This window comes from Heloderma suspectum, chromosome 4 (assembly GCF_057233095.1).
Source record: "Heloderma suspectum isolate Gila_16-S chromosome 4, 16-S_ref, whole genome shotgun sequence".
NCBI classification, from domain to species: Eukaryota; Metazoa; Chordata; class Lepidosauria; order Squamata; family Helodermatidae; genus Heloderma; species Heloderma suspectum.
Window position 1 is genome coordinate 31271808 of NC_139461.1, and position 20426 is coordinate 31292233.

A 20426-nucleotide genomic window follows, 5' to 3' on the forward strand; every position below is an offset into this window, starting at 1 on the left:
GATATCACAGTAACATATGTTTTAGGGGAGATGATTAGAAAGGCTCAATAGAAATCTGAATGTGTGTGGTAGGAATTGGGTGAGAATTTTGCTCCCTCTTGGTTTTTTATGGATTCAGCCAAGCTGAGACAGAGTTGCATTCAAAATCCACATTTTTGCAAGCTATCCAGTGCAGCTTATCGTAGGGGAAATGAACACAAGATGTTTCATATTAGGGAAAATGTGTATATTTGAAAAACATGTGCACAAACAGCATTTCAGCAATGTGAAGTGTTTTGCAAAATGTGTACAGTTAAAATGCGTCAAAATATGTACATTAGGAAAAATGCGCATAAAAGAAGTACAAATTTCCATTTGGATTAAAAATAAATAGCAAGATCATGCAGAAATGGGATGGAATGAGAAAAAACTAACAATATTGTTGAGACCAAGATTGACAGAACCATCCATCCCTAAAGTGTAGAAACACTTTGTAAGTGTGGGATAAATTTAATACTACTATGCATTTATTGAACTCCAAGAGTGTTCAGGATAGTGGCCTTTTATAAGTTAACCTTAACAACTGTGAATGTGACATTCTGGATGTGGGTAAACTAAAGGGCAATTAATCTTTACTAAGAAAGGTATGAAACTATAATCTTCTGCCCATTCAGAGAGGTCAAACAGGAGTATTCTTTTGGAAGGTATCAGGAGCCACTCCATAAAGGGCTGGATTAAAAGGAGTAGTGATCTCTTGCATTAATCATCAAGGCTAAAGGATGGTGAAGTTATATTTGAATGTGTCCAATGCAGGGAGAAAGAGACTAGGTAGATAATTAGAGCACTGTGAAGTTTCTATCAATCTACTCTCTCAAGCCCAGGCATGTTTGGAAGTAACACTAGTATCATGGAATTTACTTCCAACGAATAGCTAGTCATGCCCATATGTAGGATCAGGATTCAGAGTTCATACATGCATGTTTATTGTCACTACCATCCCATCCTTTATATAGCATTTAATCCTTGTGTTTGTCTCTATCTCATCCCAAAAGTAGAGCAAAAGAAATAACAAGCAATTCTTCCTATTATACCCTTTGCTATCTTGAGCTTCTTCCCTTCAGCACAAATTAAAAAAAAAATTATAAACCACACATTTATTTTACATTTAATAATGCAAGAATATAAGAATAATTTATGCAAAGGCTTACACATAAATCTTGATCTGTTTACGCTAACACAAATTGCATTATTATATTTTTGGGATCTAATCTCTGGATTCATAAGATGTATTTTTTTCTTTATTAAAAACCCGCAGTTTCTACATAGTATAACAGATGGCAGTGACAAAAGTGACTGTGGGACATGATTTCTGAATATATTATTTTAATTCATATAATATCTGAAATCCTTTATAAATAGCATCAGCTGTCAGAGTTAAATATGGAAAAGGCAGATCTTTAAAAGAAACATTTGATCTTTCATTTGTAGATGAAGAGATGAAAGTATGGTTCAAATACATACCATGTCCTATTCCTTTTCTAAAATGTTTTTCTGTTGAATTTAAATCACAGCCTAACATTATTCTTAAAAGAAATTGATTGGGCTCAAGGTGTTTGTTACATGCATCATTAAACACAGAGATATGAAGACCATAAAACACCTACTGTTTTCTGGCTGTGGTAGGCTCTTTGCTACTACTTAATCACCTGAAAAAATCAGGAATAGCATATAGAAGTTAGGTTGTGAGGTATATATCTACATCTTCATTTTTACCCATTTTTTCCTCTTTCAAAAGCCTGGATCTCCCCTCCCCCGCAGTGCCCCCTCCCCATTTTTACTATCTTTATAAAATTCTAGTTATTATCTATATCTTGCAAGGTTTATGGCTTGGCAACAGGGTCCAACATCTGATATGACATATGCAGAATTGTTTTTGGTAAAGTTTTCAACTTGACCCATTTTCAGTTTCACTTTAGCTATGTTGCAGATAAATGCTGTTTTCTTAAAAAAAAATTAATTAAAAAACAAGAAGAAAGATACAAAATAAATAACTCATCTTACTCATACAACAAATTAATAGCCATCTCTACATTTTTACACACCCTTTTAAAACTCAGATGCACCCTTAATTTATCCATTGGTGTTTTATAACCCTTTATAAGTTCAGTATGATGCAGTATCAAAGTCCAATATGATTTTTTTTAGTGCCAAAAATATCCATATAGCCCATACTGTGCTTACCACATCTCCAACATTTATCTTAAGTCGCATGATCCACATGCTTGCTGATATTCTCAAAGACTTTTAAACAGTTGGCAAGACAGGAAGCCATGTTGATTCTCCTTCAGTAAGACCTGCCCTTTTATATGCGTGATAATTCTATATTTAATTATGCTTTCCACTAATTTTCCCAGACCAGATGTTAAGCTATCCCACAAGTGGACAGACCTCAGGCATGTAGTATCTACTTTGTTTTTTTTTACTAGAAGGCCCACCATCTAGAGCCAAATGCAAAATACTTTCTCAGTCAGACCAAGGCTTTCTTCACATGGCGCTTTTATCCTGTGATTGAAATTGCTCCTTCAGACCTTCATGCAAGTTTGTGGGCTCTTTACATGACACCACGACCCTCCAGGGCGTCTCCTGCACTAAATGCCCTTTGTTCCATTTTTAAGTAGATCACAGATAATGAGCTATCAAATTACCCCGCTGTGTTCCGCTTGAGTTCCCTCAGTGAAAAGGGGAAAAGCGGCAAGAAGAGGAGTGAGGTCAATGAAAGATAATGGAAAACTCAGATACGGGGAGAAGGAGGGGGGAAAGGGAGGGGGGAAAGGAAGCACATGAAAAAGGGAGTCTTTGTGATCCTGCATTTAAAATGGAAGCAAAAAGCCCCGTTTTAAATGCAGGATTTTAGGCTGGTGTAGAGATGCCCAGACATCTGCTAAGAATTAAAACACAGGATGTCTCTGAGCACATGCTCAGCCCAGGAATTTGTGATCAGTACCAGAACTAACTCCTCTACAATCTGTTTATCATCCTTTAGTACTCATTTAACTCTGTTCCAACCACTTACCCAAGCAGTTTCCTGCTTCTGGTGTATTTAAAGATGTATTTATTTGCTGGGGGTGGAGGGTCTTAATGTTGTTAGTGATATGCATCTGAAAACCCTTTTTTCTTGTTCGTCTGTTTGGCATTTCTTATTATCTGTTTGCATTTCTTTTGCATTTGTGCACATGTATGTTCCGGTTATACCAATGATGCACCCAGGGCAGCTGGGAACCGTGGGAACTTTTCCATGGACTTACATGGCTCTGCCTGGGGAGTAATAGCTTGCTATGGCCTTCGGGCAGTTTCTGGTAAATAATATGAAGTGGTGGAGTCTAGGAAAAGGCTCCTTCACAGCCTAAAGCAGGCACTGCAGCAGGGTGTAGGCTTCCAGGCCCTGGTATGTGCCGATGATTGGCATGTAGCAGAGATTGGGGGCTTCTAAGGGGGGATCTGTAGTTGATCCTGAATGGAATATGGAACTGTGGGGTGGATCTTCACATTTCCTATTTTGGAATTCATCAGACATTCTCATGCACATCACATGGAACTGTGGGGCAGAGACTATGGGGGAAAATATTTGATGGAATCAGTGTGATATTACGTAGGGCTTGTAACACTGATTCCTTCTTTTACAGTAAAAACGTGTGGATCCAATCTTCAGGGACCTGGAGGCACCTTCACATCTCCCAACTTTCCATTCCAGTATGACAGTAATGCTCAGTGTGTTTGGGTTATCACAGCTATCAATCCAAATAAGGTAAGTTGAAATTTGAGAATATTTTAAAGACCAGTATCAAATAACAATAGTCAGAGTCAGAAGGATTAGCAAATTTAATATGACTTAGGTATGCATGTATATAATAGCGATTTTATGCTGAACATCTCTGTGGCATTCTGTAGGGTTGCTGTGGTTGGCGGATGGGTAGAATTGGTTGCTGTTGGGGATGGTGAAGGGGGCAAGAAATCACTTTCACTTTGGATTCACCATAAGAGCAATTAATTGTGATTTATCTTCATATTTAAATGGTTCAAGGCTTAGCTTTTAATGTATATTCTTTTCCCCTATAATGCATATTCTTTGCCCCTATCTGCTTTAGTGGATTGCTTGCCATGGTAGTTACTCTCCAAGGAAAAATACATGTATTCAATTAGCAATATATCATGGGTTTTGCTGCTTCAGTTCAGTGGTAGTCTTGCATCACTAACTAAGGGCAAACTGCTATGCAGGTTTAGACAGAAAAAAGTCTAAAGCATAGCTGGTGTGGGAGTGCTGGGAGTTGTAGGACTTTTTTCTGTGTAAACCTGCATAGGATTGTGCCCTTTACTAGTTCTGCTTGGCATGGCATGTTCCAGAGATGACATATTTGTCTCAGAGGTAGAAATAAAAGTGGATGTACAAATAAGGTTGATACAAAAGCATTCTTAAATGTAACTTTACCATATTTATTTTTTCTGAAACATCTGCACCTCACTTTTGAATGGTATCTTTTTTTTAATTGCATGAGCATGTTACAATAGGCCAATAGACCAGCCATTTGACAGAAATTAGGGAAAGAATACTGTAATATAAGGTACAAACACTATTTCCATGTAATGTCACAGAAATACAATTTCAATCTTCCCCTTTTTAAAATTGGAAACATAAAAAATTATAAAGCAGATACATGAAATAACATATATAATGCCAAGAAAAAGTAAAGCTGTAAAGACAGATAATGGTCTTGAAACTTGCAATTCTGTTAGATTACAATCACAGTCAATCCCCTCCCCCAATAAATGTATCTGTTTACTAATTTGTGTGGCTCTTATATAAGTTAATTTAATCATTTTTGTGAACTGCCCAGAGAGCTTCAGTTGTGGAGTGGTATAGAAATATAATAAATGAAATTAAATGAATTTTTTGCAATCATCCAAATTTTAGTAAACCATTCTGAAACAGGACATACCTCTGCAGGTTTCTTCAATGATATTTTAAAGATAATATAGTAGAAAGACAGTTTCTGTTATATCATCATCCTCAGCCTTAGGCGTTGTGTCAAGCTATGGTAGTTAGCCAAGTCTACACTGATGTACACATCCTTACTTATTTATTTATTTTTATTTATTTATTTGTTTATTTCATTTCTATACCGCCCAATAGCCAAAGCTCTCTGGGCGGTTCACAAAAATTAAAACCGAACGGCACACAATAAAACAATTTAAAATATATAGAACATTAATACCACAATATAACAATACAACCACAATAATATACTTGATTATTTGAGCTATACTTGAGCTAGCTGCATCCTACTCGAGCTACCTGCTAGAGATCCCACTCCACCCCTGTCCTTTTGTACTTCTCATGAACCCAGCCAGGTCCCATGTCCCAGTGATCTGCTACTGGTCAGGACCTGACTGTGGTCCTTCTCGATACGTATCTGTATTCTCTCACAGCTCCTAGGATGATTCCATTTGGCTTCTCCTGCCAGCAAGAGCAGCTAAATAATCCAAGTTTGCATGTTTCTCAGGAGTAAGTCCAACTGAGTTTAATGGGGCTTACTTCCAAAACTTAAACACAAGTCACAATAATAAAACAATCAACTTAAATACAAAATCAACCATTAATTAAAAACACACAGCGGAAAACAAAGTTATACCTGGCAAAATTCATAAAATGTCTCTGATAAGGTTCTTAAAAATTTAATGGAAATATGTATCAATTAATGTTGTTGATTACACAGGTGGTTGCCAATTAATCTTCAGAGCATCCTTGCTTTGGAATAATAATGTATGCATTTTATTTTGTGTTTGTTTTTAGAGTACCGTCAGTTATTTGACATAATTGTGAATTTGTATGGACTTTTCTTTGACTATATTTATGATGGCCTTTGGCTACACAGTAGAGCTTCAATCAATCTGGTGACATGTATTGATTCACTATGAGAGTCAGCTTGCACAAGGAGCTTTGATGAGGTGTTCAACAAATTATTTTGTGTATAAGGTTATTTAAGAGTCAGGTGGGGTAATCATCTTGAAAAAATGCCAGAAAAAACAAAACTAAAGCTACAACTAATTATTTTAATTTCCACTGCATATAATTAAATATTTTATTGACTACAATGTTCATTCCATAAACATTGTTTGTATTCACTTCTCACATGAGTTTTGATGAGGGATTAAGGGCATAATCCTATGGCCGCTAGTCAGAGGTTAAGATGGCCATAAGATAGATAGGTCAGTTTTGGGGAGCCCACTTCCACCCCCTCCCGCGCCGCACCGTAGGCAGCTCAGAATGGCCCCACGTTTCATGCTCAGAAGAGGAACACAGAGCAGCAAAAATGGGGCATTCCTGGGGGCATGCCAGGGCGGGGAAGTTGGAAATGCCAGTTCAACACATTTCCCACGCTCTGAGGTCCCACAGCTAGATAGCCAAAATCATCTGTCTAGCCAGGAAAGCTGGGCGGGGGGAGCAAGGAGGAGATCCGCTCCCCTCACCAGCCAGCACTGGATGGGTGGTCACCACTGGGCTCGGGGGCAACTGTCGATCCAGATAGGATTGCTCCCTAAGTAACTGTATGCTGTAACCCCCAGAATATATTCTTATTTAAGGAAAAGTTATTTCACACAATTTCTTTTAGTGAATATATTCATAGACTCAGCCTGTCAGGGGCTCCTTGGAGGCCTCTCTCAGTCTAATCCAGTAGCCAAGTCCAGACACAGACAAAGGAATTCCTTTCAAAGCTTTATTCTTCTTTTACAACTTAACAACTATACTGATTGCAACTAGATCTGAGCAGCACAGTACCTATGCCCTACATTGGAACAGTTGGTCCCCGTTTGAAAGGGAATTACTGGCAGACCCCTGAACTTAAGGACTAGGGAGAGTCCCTCCCCTTTTCCCTTGGATCCTCTGGGCGCAGCCGTTGTTTGTGCGCCAAACTGGCATTACGCCTCCTTTCCGCGCCCACCATCTGGCGCCGCTGTCTGCGTCTGCGTCGCGCATCCACCAAGTCTGCTATCTGTGCCTGGTCACTCCCTGGACTGCTGGGCTCAGTGTCCACCCTGACACAGCCTCTACACAGTGAAGAACAAATTGGGATAAAATCATAACATCTTGAAACAAGGCATCCCAAATGAATGATATGGATGCAGCAACTTTAAAAAACAATAATTTATTATACTCATAAGCTACATTTTGGTGTCTGTATCGTACATTTCAATGGATCTTCGGATAAACCTTATTCAGCAAAAGCTCTTGTTTCGGGTCTATTGGATGCCACAACTAGGGACGTACGAAACTCACTTACCTTTGCTCCATCCCTCCCCGCGGAATCCTCAATGAGGGGGAGGCGATCCGCTCCTCCCCCCCCGGAATCCTCGATGGCCGGCTCCGCTCCGCAGCCAGGGCCGTCCACAGCTGGATTTCCGGCTGCGGACGGGCTGCTGCAGATGCAAATGGCGGCCACAGTAGCGGCCGCCATTTGCATCCAGCCAGGCAGCCATGATAGGCTACGTAAGAATTTCCGTAGCCTATCATGGCTGCCTGGCTGGATGCAAATGGCGGCCGCTACTGTGGCCGCCTTTTGCATCTTATCTACGTAAGAATTTACATAGCCTATCATGGCTAACCTCAAAAAAAGAGAAGAAAAACGTAGCGTAGGCAAATGGCGGCGGCTATGGCGGCCGCCGTTTGCATTCCCTATTTTTCGCCGATTTATCTTACGTAAATATTTATGTAAGATAAATTGGCGAAAAATAGGGAACACAAATGGCGGCCATAGCCGCCGTTATTGCGTACGCTGCGTTTTTTGTTTTTTGTTTTTGAGGTTAGCCGTGATAGGCTATGTAAATTATCATGTTCCAAGGACGGCAATGGCGGCGGCAGCAGCCCTGCCGCGGCCAGCCAGGAGACCAGCCGCCACCGCTGGAGCCATTGCTGCCGAATCTGCCCCAGGTAAGTGCCGTCCCAGGGGGATTCCGCAGGGGGGCGGGGGGGGGGCAGGAGGCTGTTCTGCCATGGATTCTGGGGGGATTCTGGAATCCATGGCAGAATTCTCTGCCATCCCTAGCCACAACATCTCTTTAGTAAAGGCTTGTCAAATTCAGCTAATTATTGGAGGTGTAATGCAGTCAATACTTCTTTTATTCATGTTTTAGAAATGCCCAATGGCCGCCTCCTTTTGGGTGGAAGTTAGGGGTGGACAAAAGTCACTTACCTGTCCTCGAAGATTTCCCGCGGTGGGGGGGAGGCGCTTCGTTGCTCCCCCCGCGAAGTTCAGGCCGGGGGGGAAGGCTTCCCGCCTCGCCCGGCCAAAATTCAGGCCGGGGAGGAGGCGTCTCACCTCGCCCGGCTGCGAACTAAACAGTTAAAAAAAAAACGCCCCCGTGATAGGCTACGTGGTGATTAATGTAGCCAATCACGGCTAGATCTGCAAAGTCAGCCATGATAGGTTACGTAAATTGCCACGTAGCCTATCACGGGTGACTTTAAAAAGAAAAAAAAAAGCGCGTACGCAAATGGCGGCCCCCATAGGGAGCCGCCATTCGCGTTCCTTATTTGGTCGCTGTAGTCTACGTAAATGTTTACGTAGACTATGGCGAAAATAAGGGCAACGCAAATAGTGTTGCCCTTATTTTCGCCGTAGTCTATGTAAACATTTACGTAGACTACAGCGACCAAATAAGGAACGGGAATGGCGGCTCCCTATGGGGGCCGCCATTATCCGTACGCACTTTTTTTTTTTTTAAAGTCACCCGTGATAGGCTAAGTGACGATTTACGTAGCCTATCATGGCTGACTTTGCAAATCTAGCCGTGACAGGCTACGTTAATCGTCACGTAGCCTATCACGGAGGCGTTTTTTTTTCTTTTATTGCAATGGCGGCGGCGGCAGCCAGTCGAAAGATCGGCTGCCGCCCCCGCCCCTGACGAAGACCCGCCGAACTGCCGGCCGGACCCGCCGCCGAGAGGGACATTCGGCAAAGGTAAGTCCCGTCCTGGGGGGGGGTGCGGGGGGCGGGGAGGTGCGGAGAATTTCTCCCCGAAACTTGTTCGGGGGGCCGAACACGTTGGCGCTCGGCCCCCTGAAGTTTCGGGGAGAAATTCTCTGCCATCCCTAGTGGAAGTTATGGTACAGATAAATGTTGTATTGGAAAGCTCTTTAATATTTACTGATGTAAATGTTCTTTTCAACTATTTACCTGCTTCTTGGAAGGTAACATATGGTCAGGGTAAATTGATTTTTCGCGCCCTTTTGGTTGCTAAAAGACTGATACTATGATAGTAGAAGGATAAAAGCTCACTACCTATAACACAATGGACTGAAGACTTAGCAACACTACCAACATTTGAAAGAGTGGTATATAGGCTAGGGATGTCAGAGAAGTCTGCCATGGATCTCGGTGAGGCCCGAAATCTGTGGCGGAATGGCCTGCCACCCCCCCGTCACCCCACGAATCCCCCCTGGGACGAGACTTACCTGGGGCGGATCTTCCGGGTGCTGGCAGCTCCGGCGGCAGCTTCGGCGGTGGTGGCTTCGGCAGCTGGTCTTCCGACCGGCTGCCACCCCCGCCATTTGCAGTCTGGGGGGTTGTTTTTTTTTTTTTTTTACAGAGACATGATAGGCTACGTAAAGATTTACATAGCCTATCATGGCTGGGTAAAAAAAAAAAGCGTACACAAATGGCGGCAGCTACAGCCGCCGCCATTTGCGTTCCTTATTTTTCGCTGTCTTAGTCTACGTAAATATTTATGTAGACAGTACGGCAAAAATAAAGGATAAAAATAAAAAGGATAAAAATAAAGGATAAAAATAAAAGAAATCCGGCTGCGGATGGCTCTGGCCTGGGCCTGGCCGGCTGCTCCACGGAGCCGCCACGGAGCACAGCCGGCCATCGAGGATTCCAGGGGGGAGGAACAGATCGCCTCCCCCCCGTCAAGGATTCCGGGGGGAGGGATGGAATGCCTCCCCCCCACCATGAACATAATCTGCGGAAAGGTAAGTGACTTTCGTACATCCCTAATATAGGCATAACTTGCAAATGGACTTATATGTGGATATTTGTTCTGCTTTTACTTAAGTTTATGTGTAACCTATTTTTCCCCCTTTTTTTTCTTTCTCGAATATTGCAATATTAGAAACTGAGGATTTTTGAACATGTTGTTGTATTTCTATTTTTATTTCTTTTCTTTTTTTTAGGTTTTGTAATGTTTTCTGTTTGTTTTGTTTTGTAAAAATTCACAATAAAAGATTGGAGAAAAATACGCATAAGCTCCTGCAAAGTACAATAACTTAAGTTCAGTTTTCTGGGAAACAGCAAAATGCCATTGCCTAAAGTTAATCAAATAATTCTGTCTTCGAAATACATCTGGGATAGACAGGTTAAGGCAGGTGGGAAAATGTCACTTGTCTCAGACACACACATAGGTCCAGTCTGCATGTCACAATAACCTGTGGCTTTTGAAAGCCTGCATTGTTGTGAATGAAGCAAGAGCAGGAGAGCGTGCTGGTTCCCGCTGATCGCTCCCCTGGGGGTGACCTGTCTGTGGATTGTTAAGTGTGACATGTCAACTGGGATTTCTGGGTTGTTGAGGGAGAAGGTTTCATCATGGGTTACAACTCTGGGTTGTTTCTCCCCCAACGAAGCAGAAATCCTGGTTCACATGTGACACTTAACCCAGTGGGGCATTGCTGGGTTGTTTTGCTCCTCCCGCTTGCAGCGGAAGCGACTGGTTGGTATGCTCGCACACTCCCACTTCATTCACAACAACACAGGGTTAAAAACACAACCTATTTTGTTGTGGTGTGTGAATCAGGTCATAGACACACTCACGCACATATATAGATAAACCCCCTCTAGCTTGAGAGATTTAAGCTGACGAGTTTCTCATATAGTGAAAACAAGGAGCTGAAAAATGAAACAGTGGCACTGACCATATTAATCTCTGATTTATTGCCGATAGGACAGAAATGTCCAGTTCTGCTACTACTTTTTATGATCACTCCTTTAAAGGCAGGCCATAAAGTGGATACTGAAACACTCTTACAGAACTTTTTCTATTAATTTTGGTTCAGAATTCTACAGAGACAGCAGTTTTTAAGATCCAAGAACTAGTTTAGATGTTTTATTTATCTGGGGCGTCTCAGTGGTGCATCAGGATGTGCCAGACAGCATAATGTTTTTGATGACTTCAGCAATGTTATATTAGAAATAGGGTAATTTTCTGGCAACTTGCATTGGATTTCGACAAGTGTAGTAAAACATTTCGAATTGTAAAGTGTTGATATACCTTTGTTTTTGAGTTAGGTGAGGTTTGTATTCATCTTCAAAGGGAACGTGCATTCTAGTAAACATTTAAAATCAATTCAGTGTGACTTGTTTAATGTCACCAATTCTGATGTTTCAAAAGTTATACATTACACAAGGGCGTGCTTCAGATGTTCTAGAGGACATCTAGTGAACATTTCCAGAGGAAGAGTATGTGTGTGGGCACAAATTATTATTATTATTATTATTATTATTATTATTATTATTTTATTCTCCCAGGCATTTTAGCATTTTAGCTTTCTGAACTTTTAGCTTTGCTGTTTTAAATCTGTATTTTAAACTCCTGCACTGCTGCTAGGTTTTATTGTGGTTGTATTGTTATATTGTGGTTTTAATGTTTTTATAATATATATTGTTTTACTGTGTGCTTTTTGGTTTTAATTTTTGTCAGCCACCCAGAGAGCTTCGGTTATTGGGCGGTATAGAAATTAATTAATTAATTAATTAAATAATAATAATTATTATTATTTCCATTTCTATACCACCCAATAGCCAAAGCTGTTTTGGCAGCTCACAAAACCTAAAACCACAAAGCGCAGCAGAAAACAATATAAAATATGAAAGCTTAAAACCACAAAATAACAGTTGTTGTTGTTGTTCAGTCGTTCAGTCGTGTCCGACTCTTCGTGACCCCATGAACCATAGCACGCCAGGCCTTCCTGTCCTGCGCTGTCTCCCGGAGCGTGCTCAAGTTCATATTCATTGCATCCGTGATGCTATCTAGCCATCTCATCCTCTGCCGTCCCCTTCTCCTTTTGCCTTCAGTCTTTCCCAGCATCAGGGTCTTTTCCAGGGAGTTTTCTCTTCGCCAAAATATTGGAGCTTCAGCTTCAGTATCTGTCCTTCCAATGAACACTCAGGGTTGATTTCCTTTAGGATTGACTGATTTGACCTCCTTGCAGTCCAGGGGACTCGTAAGAGTCTTCTCCAGCACCACAGTTCGAAAGCATCAATTCTTCGGCGCTCAGCCTTCCTTATAGTCCAGCTCTCACAGCCATACATTACTACTGGGAAAACCATAGCTTTGATTAGACGGACCTTTGTCGGCAAGGTGATGTCTCTGCTTCTTACTATGCTGTCTAGGTTGGCCATAGCTTTCCTCCCAAGGAGCAAGCGTCTTTTAATTTCATGGCTACAGTCACCGTCTGCGGTGATCTTGGAGCCCAAGAAAGTAAAATCTGTCACTGCTTCCATTTCTTCCCCTTCTATATGCCAGGAAGTGATAGGGCCAGATGACATGATCTTAGTTTTTTTAACGTTGAGTTTCAAACCAGCTTTTGCACTCTCCTCTTTCACCCTCAACAAGAGGCTCTTGAGATCCTCTTCGCTTTCTGCCATTAGGGTGGTATCGTCTGCATATCGGAGGTTGTTGATAATTCTCCCGGCAATCTTAATTCCGACCTGTGATTCATCCAACCCGGCATTTCTCATGATGTACTCTGCATATAAGTTAAATAAGCAGGGTGACAATATGCAGCCTTGTCGTACTCCTTTCCCAATTTTGAACCAATCGGTTGTTCCATGTCTGGTTCTTACTGTTGCTTCTTGACCCTCGTACAGGTTTCTCAGGAGACGGGTAAGGTGGTCTGGTATTCCCATCACTTTCAGAATTTGCCACAGTTTGTTGTGATCCACACAATCAAAGGCTTTAGCGTAGTCAATGAAGCAGAAATAGACGTTTTTCTGGAATTCTCTTGCTTTCTCCATGATGCAGCGAATGTTGGCGATTTGATCTCTAGTTCCTCTGCCTCTTCGAAACCCAGCTTGTACTTCTGGTAGTTCTCGGTTCGCATACTGCTGAAGCCTAGCTTGTAGGATTTTGAGCATCACCTTGCTGGCATGTGAAATGAGCGCAATTGTGCGGTAGTTTGAACACTCTTTGGCGTTGCCCTTCTTTGGAATTGGAATGTAAACTGACCTTTTCCAGTCTTGTGGCCACTGTTGAGTGTTCCAGATTTGTTGGCATATTGAATGCAGCACTTTAACAGCATCATCTTTTAGGATTTTAAATAGCTCGGCTGGAATACTGTCATCTCCGCTAGCTTTGTTGTTACTAATGCTTCCTAAGGCCCACTTGACTTCACTCTCGAGGATGTCCGGCTCAAGTTCAGTGACCGCACTATCATGGCTATCAGGGACATTCAGATCTTTCCTGTATAGTTCTTCTGTGTATTCTTGCCACCTCTTCTTAATCTCATCTGCTTCTGTTAGGTCCTTGCCTTCTTTGTCCTTTATCATGCCCGTCTTTGCACAAAACGTTCCCTTGAGATCTCCAATTTTCTTGAAGAGATCTCTAGTCTTCCCCATTCTGTTGTTTTCCTCGATTTCTTTGCATTGTTCATTTAAGAAGGCCTTCTTGTCTCTCCTTGCTATTCTCTGGAACTCTGCATTCAGTTGGGTATATCTTCCCCTTTCTCCCTTGCTTTTCGCTTCCCTTCTTTTGTGAGCTACTTGTAAAGCCTCATCAGACAGCCACTTGGCTTTCTTGCATTTCTTTTTCTTTGGGACGGATTTCGTTGCTGCCTCCTGAACAATGTTACGGACCTCCGTCCATAGTTCCTCAGGCACTCTGTCTATCAGGTCTAATCCCTGAAATCTATTCCTCACCTCCACTGTATATTCAGAAGGGATATGACTGAGGTCATACCTGAACGGTTTAGTGGTTTTCCCGACGTTCTTCAATTTAAGCCGAAATTTTGCAAGAAGCAGCTCATGATCTGAGCCACAGTCAGCTCCAGGTCTTGTTTTTACTGACTGTATGGAGCTTCTCCATCTTTGGCTGCAAAGGACATAATCAATCTGATTTCGATATTGACCATCTGGTGACGTCCATGTGTAGAGTCGCCTCTTGTGCTGTTGGAAAAGAGTGTTTGCTATGATCAGCATGTTCTCTTGGCAAAACTCTATTAGCTTTTGTCCTGCTTCATTTTGTACACCAAGGCCATGCCTGCCTGTTATCCCGGTGATTTCTTGACTTCCTACTTTAGCATTCCAATCCCCTATGATGAAGAGGACATCTTTTTTTGGTGTTAGTTCTAGAAGGTGTTGTAGGTCTTCATAGAACTGATCAACCTCAGCTTCTTCGGCCTCAGTGGTTGGGGCATAGACTTGAATTACTGTGATGTTGAATGGTTTGCCTTGGATTCGTACTGAGATCATTCTATCATTTTTCAGATTGTACCCCAGTACTGCTTTTCCCACCCTTTTGTTGACTATGAGTGCTACTCCATTTCTTCTAAGGGATTCTTGCCCACAATAGTTGATATGATGGTCACCTGAATTAAATTCGCCCATGCCTGTCCATTTTAGTTCACTGATTCCCAAGATGTCGATGTTCAATCTTGTCATCTCATGTTTGACCACCTCCAGCTTACCTTGATTCATTGATCTGACATTCCAGGTTCCTAAACAATATTGTTCTTTACAGCATCGGATTTTCTTTTCACCGCCAGACACATCCACAGCTGAGTGTCCTTTCGGCTTTGGCCCAGCCGCTTCACTCTTTCTGGCGCTACTTGGAAATACCCTCTGCTCTTCCCCAGTAGCATATTGGACACCTTCCGATCTGAGGGGCTCATCTTCCGGCGTCATATCTTTTAGCCTTGTGATACGTTCCATGGGGTTTTCTTGGCAAGAATACTGGAGTGGGTTGCCATTTCCTTCTCCAGTGGACCACATTTTGTCAGAACCCTCTGCCATGACCTGTCCGTCTTGGGTGGCCCTGCACGGCATAGCTTATGGCTTCACTGAGTTACGCAAGCCCCTTCGCCACAACAAGGCAGTGATCCATGAAGGGGAAATAACAGTACAACCAGAATAAAACCTAGCAGTAATGCAGAGATTTAAAATTAGGGATGTTGTGGGAGCCTGACTGGGTCCGGGAATCTGTCACCCCCCCCCCCCGATCCCCAGACTGCACCTGCTGAGATGCTGTTCTCGCTCGCCTCCTGCTTGTGCCCTCCCGGACTCACTGCAATCAGTCTGGTGAGCGCCCGGCATTTTCCCACCTTTGTTTTCTGTGCAAAAAGGAAGCTAAAAAAAATGTGCATATTTAAATATGCTCAGTTTGGGGCCAGGAAAGCTTAATGTGCGCAATATTAGAGGTATAATACCTATAATTATTGCACATATTAAGCTTTCCTGGCCGCAAACTGTGCATATTTAAATATGAACATTTTTTTTTACTTCCTTGTTGTGCAGAAAACAAAGGCAGGAAAATGGTGGGTGCTCACCGGATGGGATCGCGGTGAGTCCAGGCAACTCGCTGAACTTGTGGGCAGCCCGAGCACAGGTCTGGGGGAGGGAGGGGGAGCAGAGTCTGCATTTCCGCAGGCTTCCAAAGAACCTGAGCTGGGGTGGGTTCTCTCACATCCCTATTTATAATGCAGATTTAAAACACTAGAGCTAAAAGATTAGGAAGCTAAAATGAACAGAAATTAGCTTTCTATGTTGGTAACAGAGCATTACCTCAGAATATAGTTATAGCTTATGTGTAACATATGTTTGCTAAGACATCCAAAACCTGGGATGGAAGATAGGAAGAAAAAGGAACCTGAGGCAGTTCATACTATATTTAGCAATGAACCTCCTATCACCCATCCTGGCTTGGCAGGACATTGGGGACTGTGTATATTAAGCATTTTTTGGAAGATGACCAATGTTCCATCAGCAATAAAATTTTGAATCTTCTATTTCTGTCCCTGCTATCATTGCCATATTACCTGGATGTAATCCTGTGACACCCTGGGTGATATTGTTATCAACAATACTTCAAGCTATTAAAATATTGTATATAAGCAGAAATAATAAGGCCTATAACATCTTAATATGAATGTCTAAATCCTGTGACTGTTTCAGGGCTTTTGACAGTAACAATTCCTTCCATTTGTAGGTTTGCTTTTTTTCACTGAACGCTACATCACCAATAGAATCATAGAATCATAGAATAGTGGGGTTGGAAGGGGCCTACAAGGCCATCGAGTCCAACCCCATGCTCAATGCAGGAATCCAAGTCAGAGCCCTGACAGATGGCTGTCCAGCCTCGTCTTGAATGCCTCCAGTGTGGGAGAGCCCACCACCTCCCTAGGTCATTGGTTCCATTGTCATATTGCTCTAACAGTCAGGAAGTTTTTCCTGATGTTCAGCCGGAATCTGGCTTCCTGTCACTTGAGCCCATGATTCCGTGTCCTGAACTCTGGGATGATCAAGAAGAGATCCTGGCCTTCTTCTCTGTGACAACCTTTCAAGTACTCGAAGAGCACTATCATATCTCCCCTCAGTCTTCTCTTCTCAAGGCTAAACATGCCCAGTTCTTTCAGTCTCTCCTCATAGGGCTTTGTTTCCAGTCCCCTGATCATCTTTGTTGCCCTTCTCTGAACCCTCTCCAGCTTGTCCGCATCCTTCTTAAAGTGTGGCGCCCAGAACTGGACACAGTACTCCAGATGAGGCCTAACCAGTGCTGAGTAGAGGGGAACTAGTACTTCCCGGGATTTGGAAGTGATGCTTCTATGAATGCAGCCCAAAAGAGCATTTGCCTTTTTTGCAGCCACATCACATTGTTGGCTCATATTCAGCTTGTGATCGACAACAATTCCAAGATCTTTCTCGCTTGTAGTGTTGTTGAGCCACATATCCCCCATCTTGTAAGTGTGCATTTGGTTTCTTTTTCCTAGGTGCAGAACTTGGCATTTATCCCTATTAAATGTCATTCTCTTGCTTTCTGTCCTGCGCTCCAGTCTATCCAGATCACTTTGAATTTTGTTTCTGTCTTCCAAAGTATTAGCTATCCCACCCAATTTGGTGTCATCTGCAAATTTGATCAGCATTCCCTGCACCTCCTCCTCCAAGTCATTAATAAAAATGTGGAAGAGCACTGGGCCCAGGACTGAGGCCTGCGGTACCCCACTTGTTACCTCTCCCCAGTTTGAGAAGGTCCCATTGATAAGCACTCTTTGAGTCCGATTCTGTAGCCAACTGTGGATCCACCGGATCGTTGTTTCATCTAGCCCACTTTGAGCTAGTTTGCTCATCAGGAGATCATGGGGCACTTTGTCGAAAGCTTTGCTGAAGTCGAGGTATATGATGTCTACAGCATTCCCACGGTCTACAAGGGAGGTTACTTGATCAAAAAATGAGATCAGATTTGTCTGGCAGGACTTGTTTTTGACAAATCCATGTTAGCTTCGAGTAATCCCGGCATTGTTTTCGAGGTGCTTACAAATGGATTGCTTTATCATCTGCTCCAGAATTTTTCCTGGGATTGATGTCAGACTGACTGGTCTGTAGTTCCCAGGTTCCTCTTTTTTTCCAGGAGGAAAAAAGCCTTTTCCAGGCTCAATACATTGACCTTGAACTCAAACTCATACTCATAAGAACATAAATTAATAGAAAAAGAACATAAGAAGAGCCATGCTGGATCAGACCAAGGGTCCATCTAGTCCATCATTTTGTCCACACAGTGGCCACCCATCTGCCCACAGGAAACCCACAAGCAGCACATAAGTGCAACAGCACCCTCCTGCCCATGTTCCCCAGCAACTGGTGTGCATAAGCATATTGCCTCTGATACTGGAGATAGCATATAGCCATCAGCATATAGCCATCAGGACATTGATAGCCTTCTCCTCCAGGAATTCAGTCTGGTTTTTAAGCCATCCAAATTGGTGACCATCACCATATCTTCTGGAAGTGAATTCCATAGTTTAACTATGCACTGTGTGAAGAAGTACTTCCTTTTATCTGTCCTGAATCTCCCAACCATCGACAGCTTCCTGGGATTGACCCTGAAAAGGGAGATTTATGAGAGGGAGAAAAATGTCTTCCTATCCTCTTTTTCCACACCATACATAATTTTGTACAACTCTATCATGTCTCCCCTTACTCACCTCTTTTCTAAGCTAAACAGTCCCAGATGTTGTAACCTTTCCTTGTAGGGGAGTTGCTCCAGCCCCTTGCTCATTTTAGTTGCCCTTTTCTGCACTTTTTCCAGTGCTACATTATCCTTTTTTATGTGAGATGAAGAGAACTGTACACTGTATTCTAAGTGTGGTTGCACCATAGATTTGTATAGGGGCAGCAGTATGATATTGGCAATTTTATTCTCAATTCCTTTCCTAATTGTGCCTAACGTGGAGTTTGCCTTTGTTACAGCAGCCGTACACTGGGTTGATGTTTTCATCAAGCTGTCCACCACAACCCCCAGATCTCTTTCTTGGTCACCAACCACTAGCTCAGATCCCATTAACATATATGTGCAGGTGGGATTTTTTACTCCAACATGCAGTGTAAGCAACTTTGCACATGCTTACACTGACCCACATTTGTCATTTTGATGCCCATTATCCCAGTTTGGACAGATCCTTCTGGAGCTCTTCACAGTACCCTTTTGTTTTAACTACCCTAAATATTTGGGTGTCATCAGCAAACATGGCCATCTCACTGTTCACTCCTAATTTAAGATCATTTGTGAACAAGTTGAAAAGCACTGATCCCAATACAAATCCCTGTGGGACCCCACTATTTCATCCCTCCTTTGGGAGAGTTTACCATTTATTCCTACTAGGGATGTTGGAGAATTCCGCCACGGACCCCAATAAGGCTGGATTCCAAGAATCCGGCCTCTCTAGGGCCCATGGCGGAACAGAGCACTCACCTCCACCTTCCATGGAATCTGTCCAGGTTGGCTCTCTCCGTGTGTCGACCCTACGGAGCCAGCCACCGGGTCCACATCGCTGGCACTATGGCCGGCCGCCATTGCCATGCCGTATCACTTCACTGGGCTAACTCTGGATGGAAATGGCATCCACTACGCCCTTTGCAGCTGTAAAGCTGTTAGATTAGCCTGAATGCAGCCATGGCTGCATTCAGGCTAATCTAACAGCTTTACAGCTGCAAATGGCATAGTGGACGCCATTTCCATCCAGAGTTAGTTAGCCCAGTGAAGTGATACGGCACGGCAATGGTGGCCGGTCATATCATCAGCAGTGCGGACCCGGCAGCTAGCTCCACAGGATCCCTGTGGAGCAGAGCCAGCCCGGACGGATTTCGGGGGAGAGGGACGGATCACCTCCCCCCCTGCGGACCCCCCCTGGACCAGAAAGGTAGGGGATCTGTACATCCCTAATTCCTACTCTCTGCTTTCTGTTTTTTAACCAGTTACTGATCCATAAGAGGACCTCTCCTCTTATTCCATGACTAAGTTTACTCAGGAGTCTTTGCTGCGTAACTTTATCAAAGGCCTTTCAAACAAGTCCAAATAAACAATGACTACAGGATCACTACTGTCCATGTGTTTATTGACACTCTCAAAGAACTCTACAAGGTTGGTGAGACAGGACTTACCTTTGTGGAAGCCATGTTGATTCTTTTTCAGGAGGGATTGTCCTTCTACATGCTTCCTAATTTTATCTTTAATAATGCCTTCAACCAATTTACCTGGAACAGATGTTAAGCTAATTGGCATGTAATTTCCTGGATCCCTTTTTGAAAATTGCTGTTACATTGGCCATCTTCCAGTCTTCTGGTATAAAGGCTGATCTTAGGGACATGTTGCATTGCATATTTTGGTTAGAAGATCAGCAATTTCATATTTGAGTTCTTTGAGAACTCTAGGAGGGATACAGGGCTTCTCCTTCTATAGGTCCACTATTTTACCTTTCAGTTCTTTCAACCAGTTTACCTGGAGCAGACATTAAGTTAACTGGCCTGTAATTTCCTGGATCCCCCCTGGATCCCTTTTAAAAATCGGTGTTACATTGGCCATTCTCCAGTGCTGTGTCACAGAGGCTGATCTTACATGTTACATATTTTTGTAAGAATATCTGCAATTTCACATTTGTGTTAAGAATTCCAGGTTGGATACCATCTAGGCCGGGTGATTTTTTAACTTTCAGTTTGCCAATAACATTGAGAATGTCCTGTTTTGTCACCACGATTGGCCTTTGTTCCTCAGACTTCCTTCCTGAAAACATCAGTTCAGGTACAGGTATCTGTCCTATTCTCCTCCTCCTCCTCCTTTTTCCCAATACTGCGACTCAAGGCGGCTTTACAACATTAAAAACTTGTACAGTTAAAACATATAAATAGAAATAT

General features: G+C 42.7%; 1 protein-coding gene across 1 annotated transcript in view; it reads left to right on the forward strand.

Moving 5' to 3' along the window:
* The window catches only part of CSMD3 (CUB and Sushi multiple domains 3), an 819154-nt gene that overhangs the window by 299916 nt on the left and 498812 nt on the right, over nucleotides 1-20426 (forward strand). Inside the window, exon 9 of the mRNA XM_084851442.1 lies at nucleotides 3663-3784. Within this exon, the coding sequence (XP_084707568.1) occupies nucleotides 3663-3784 (122 nt within the window). The remainder of the gene's footprint in view (nucleotides 1-3662; nucleotides 3785-20426) is intronic.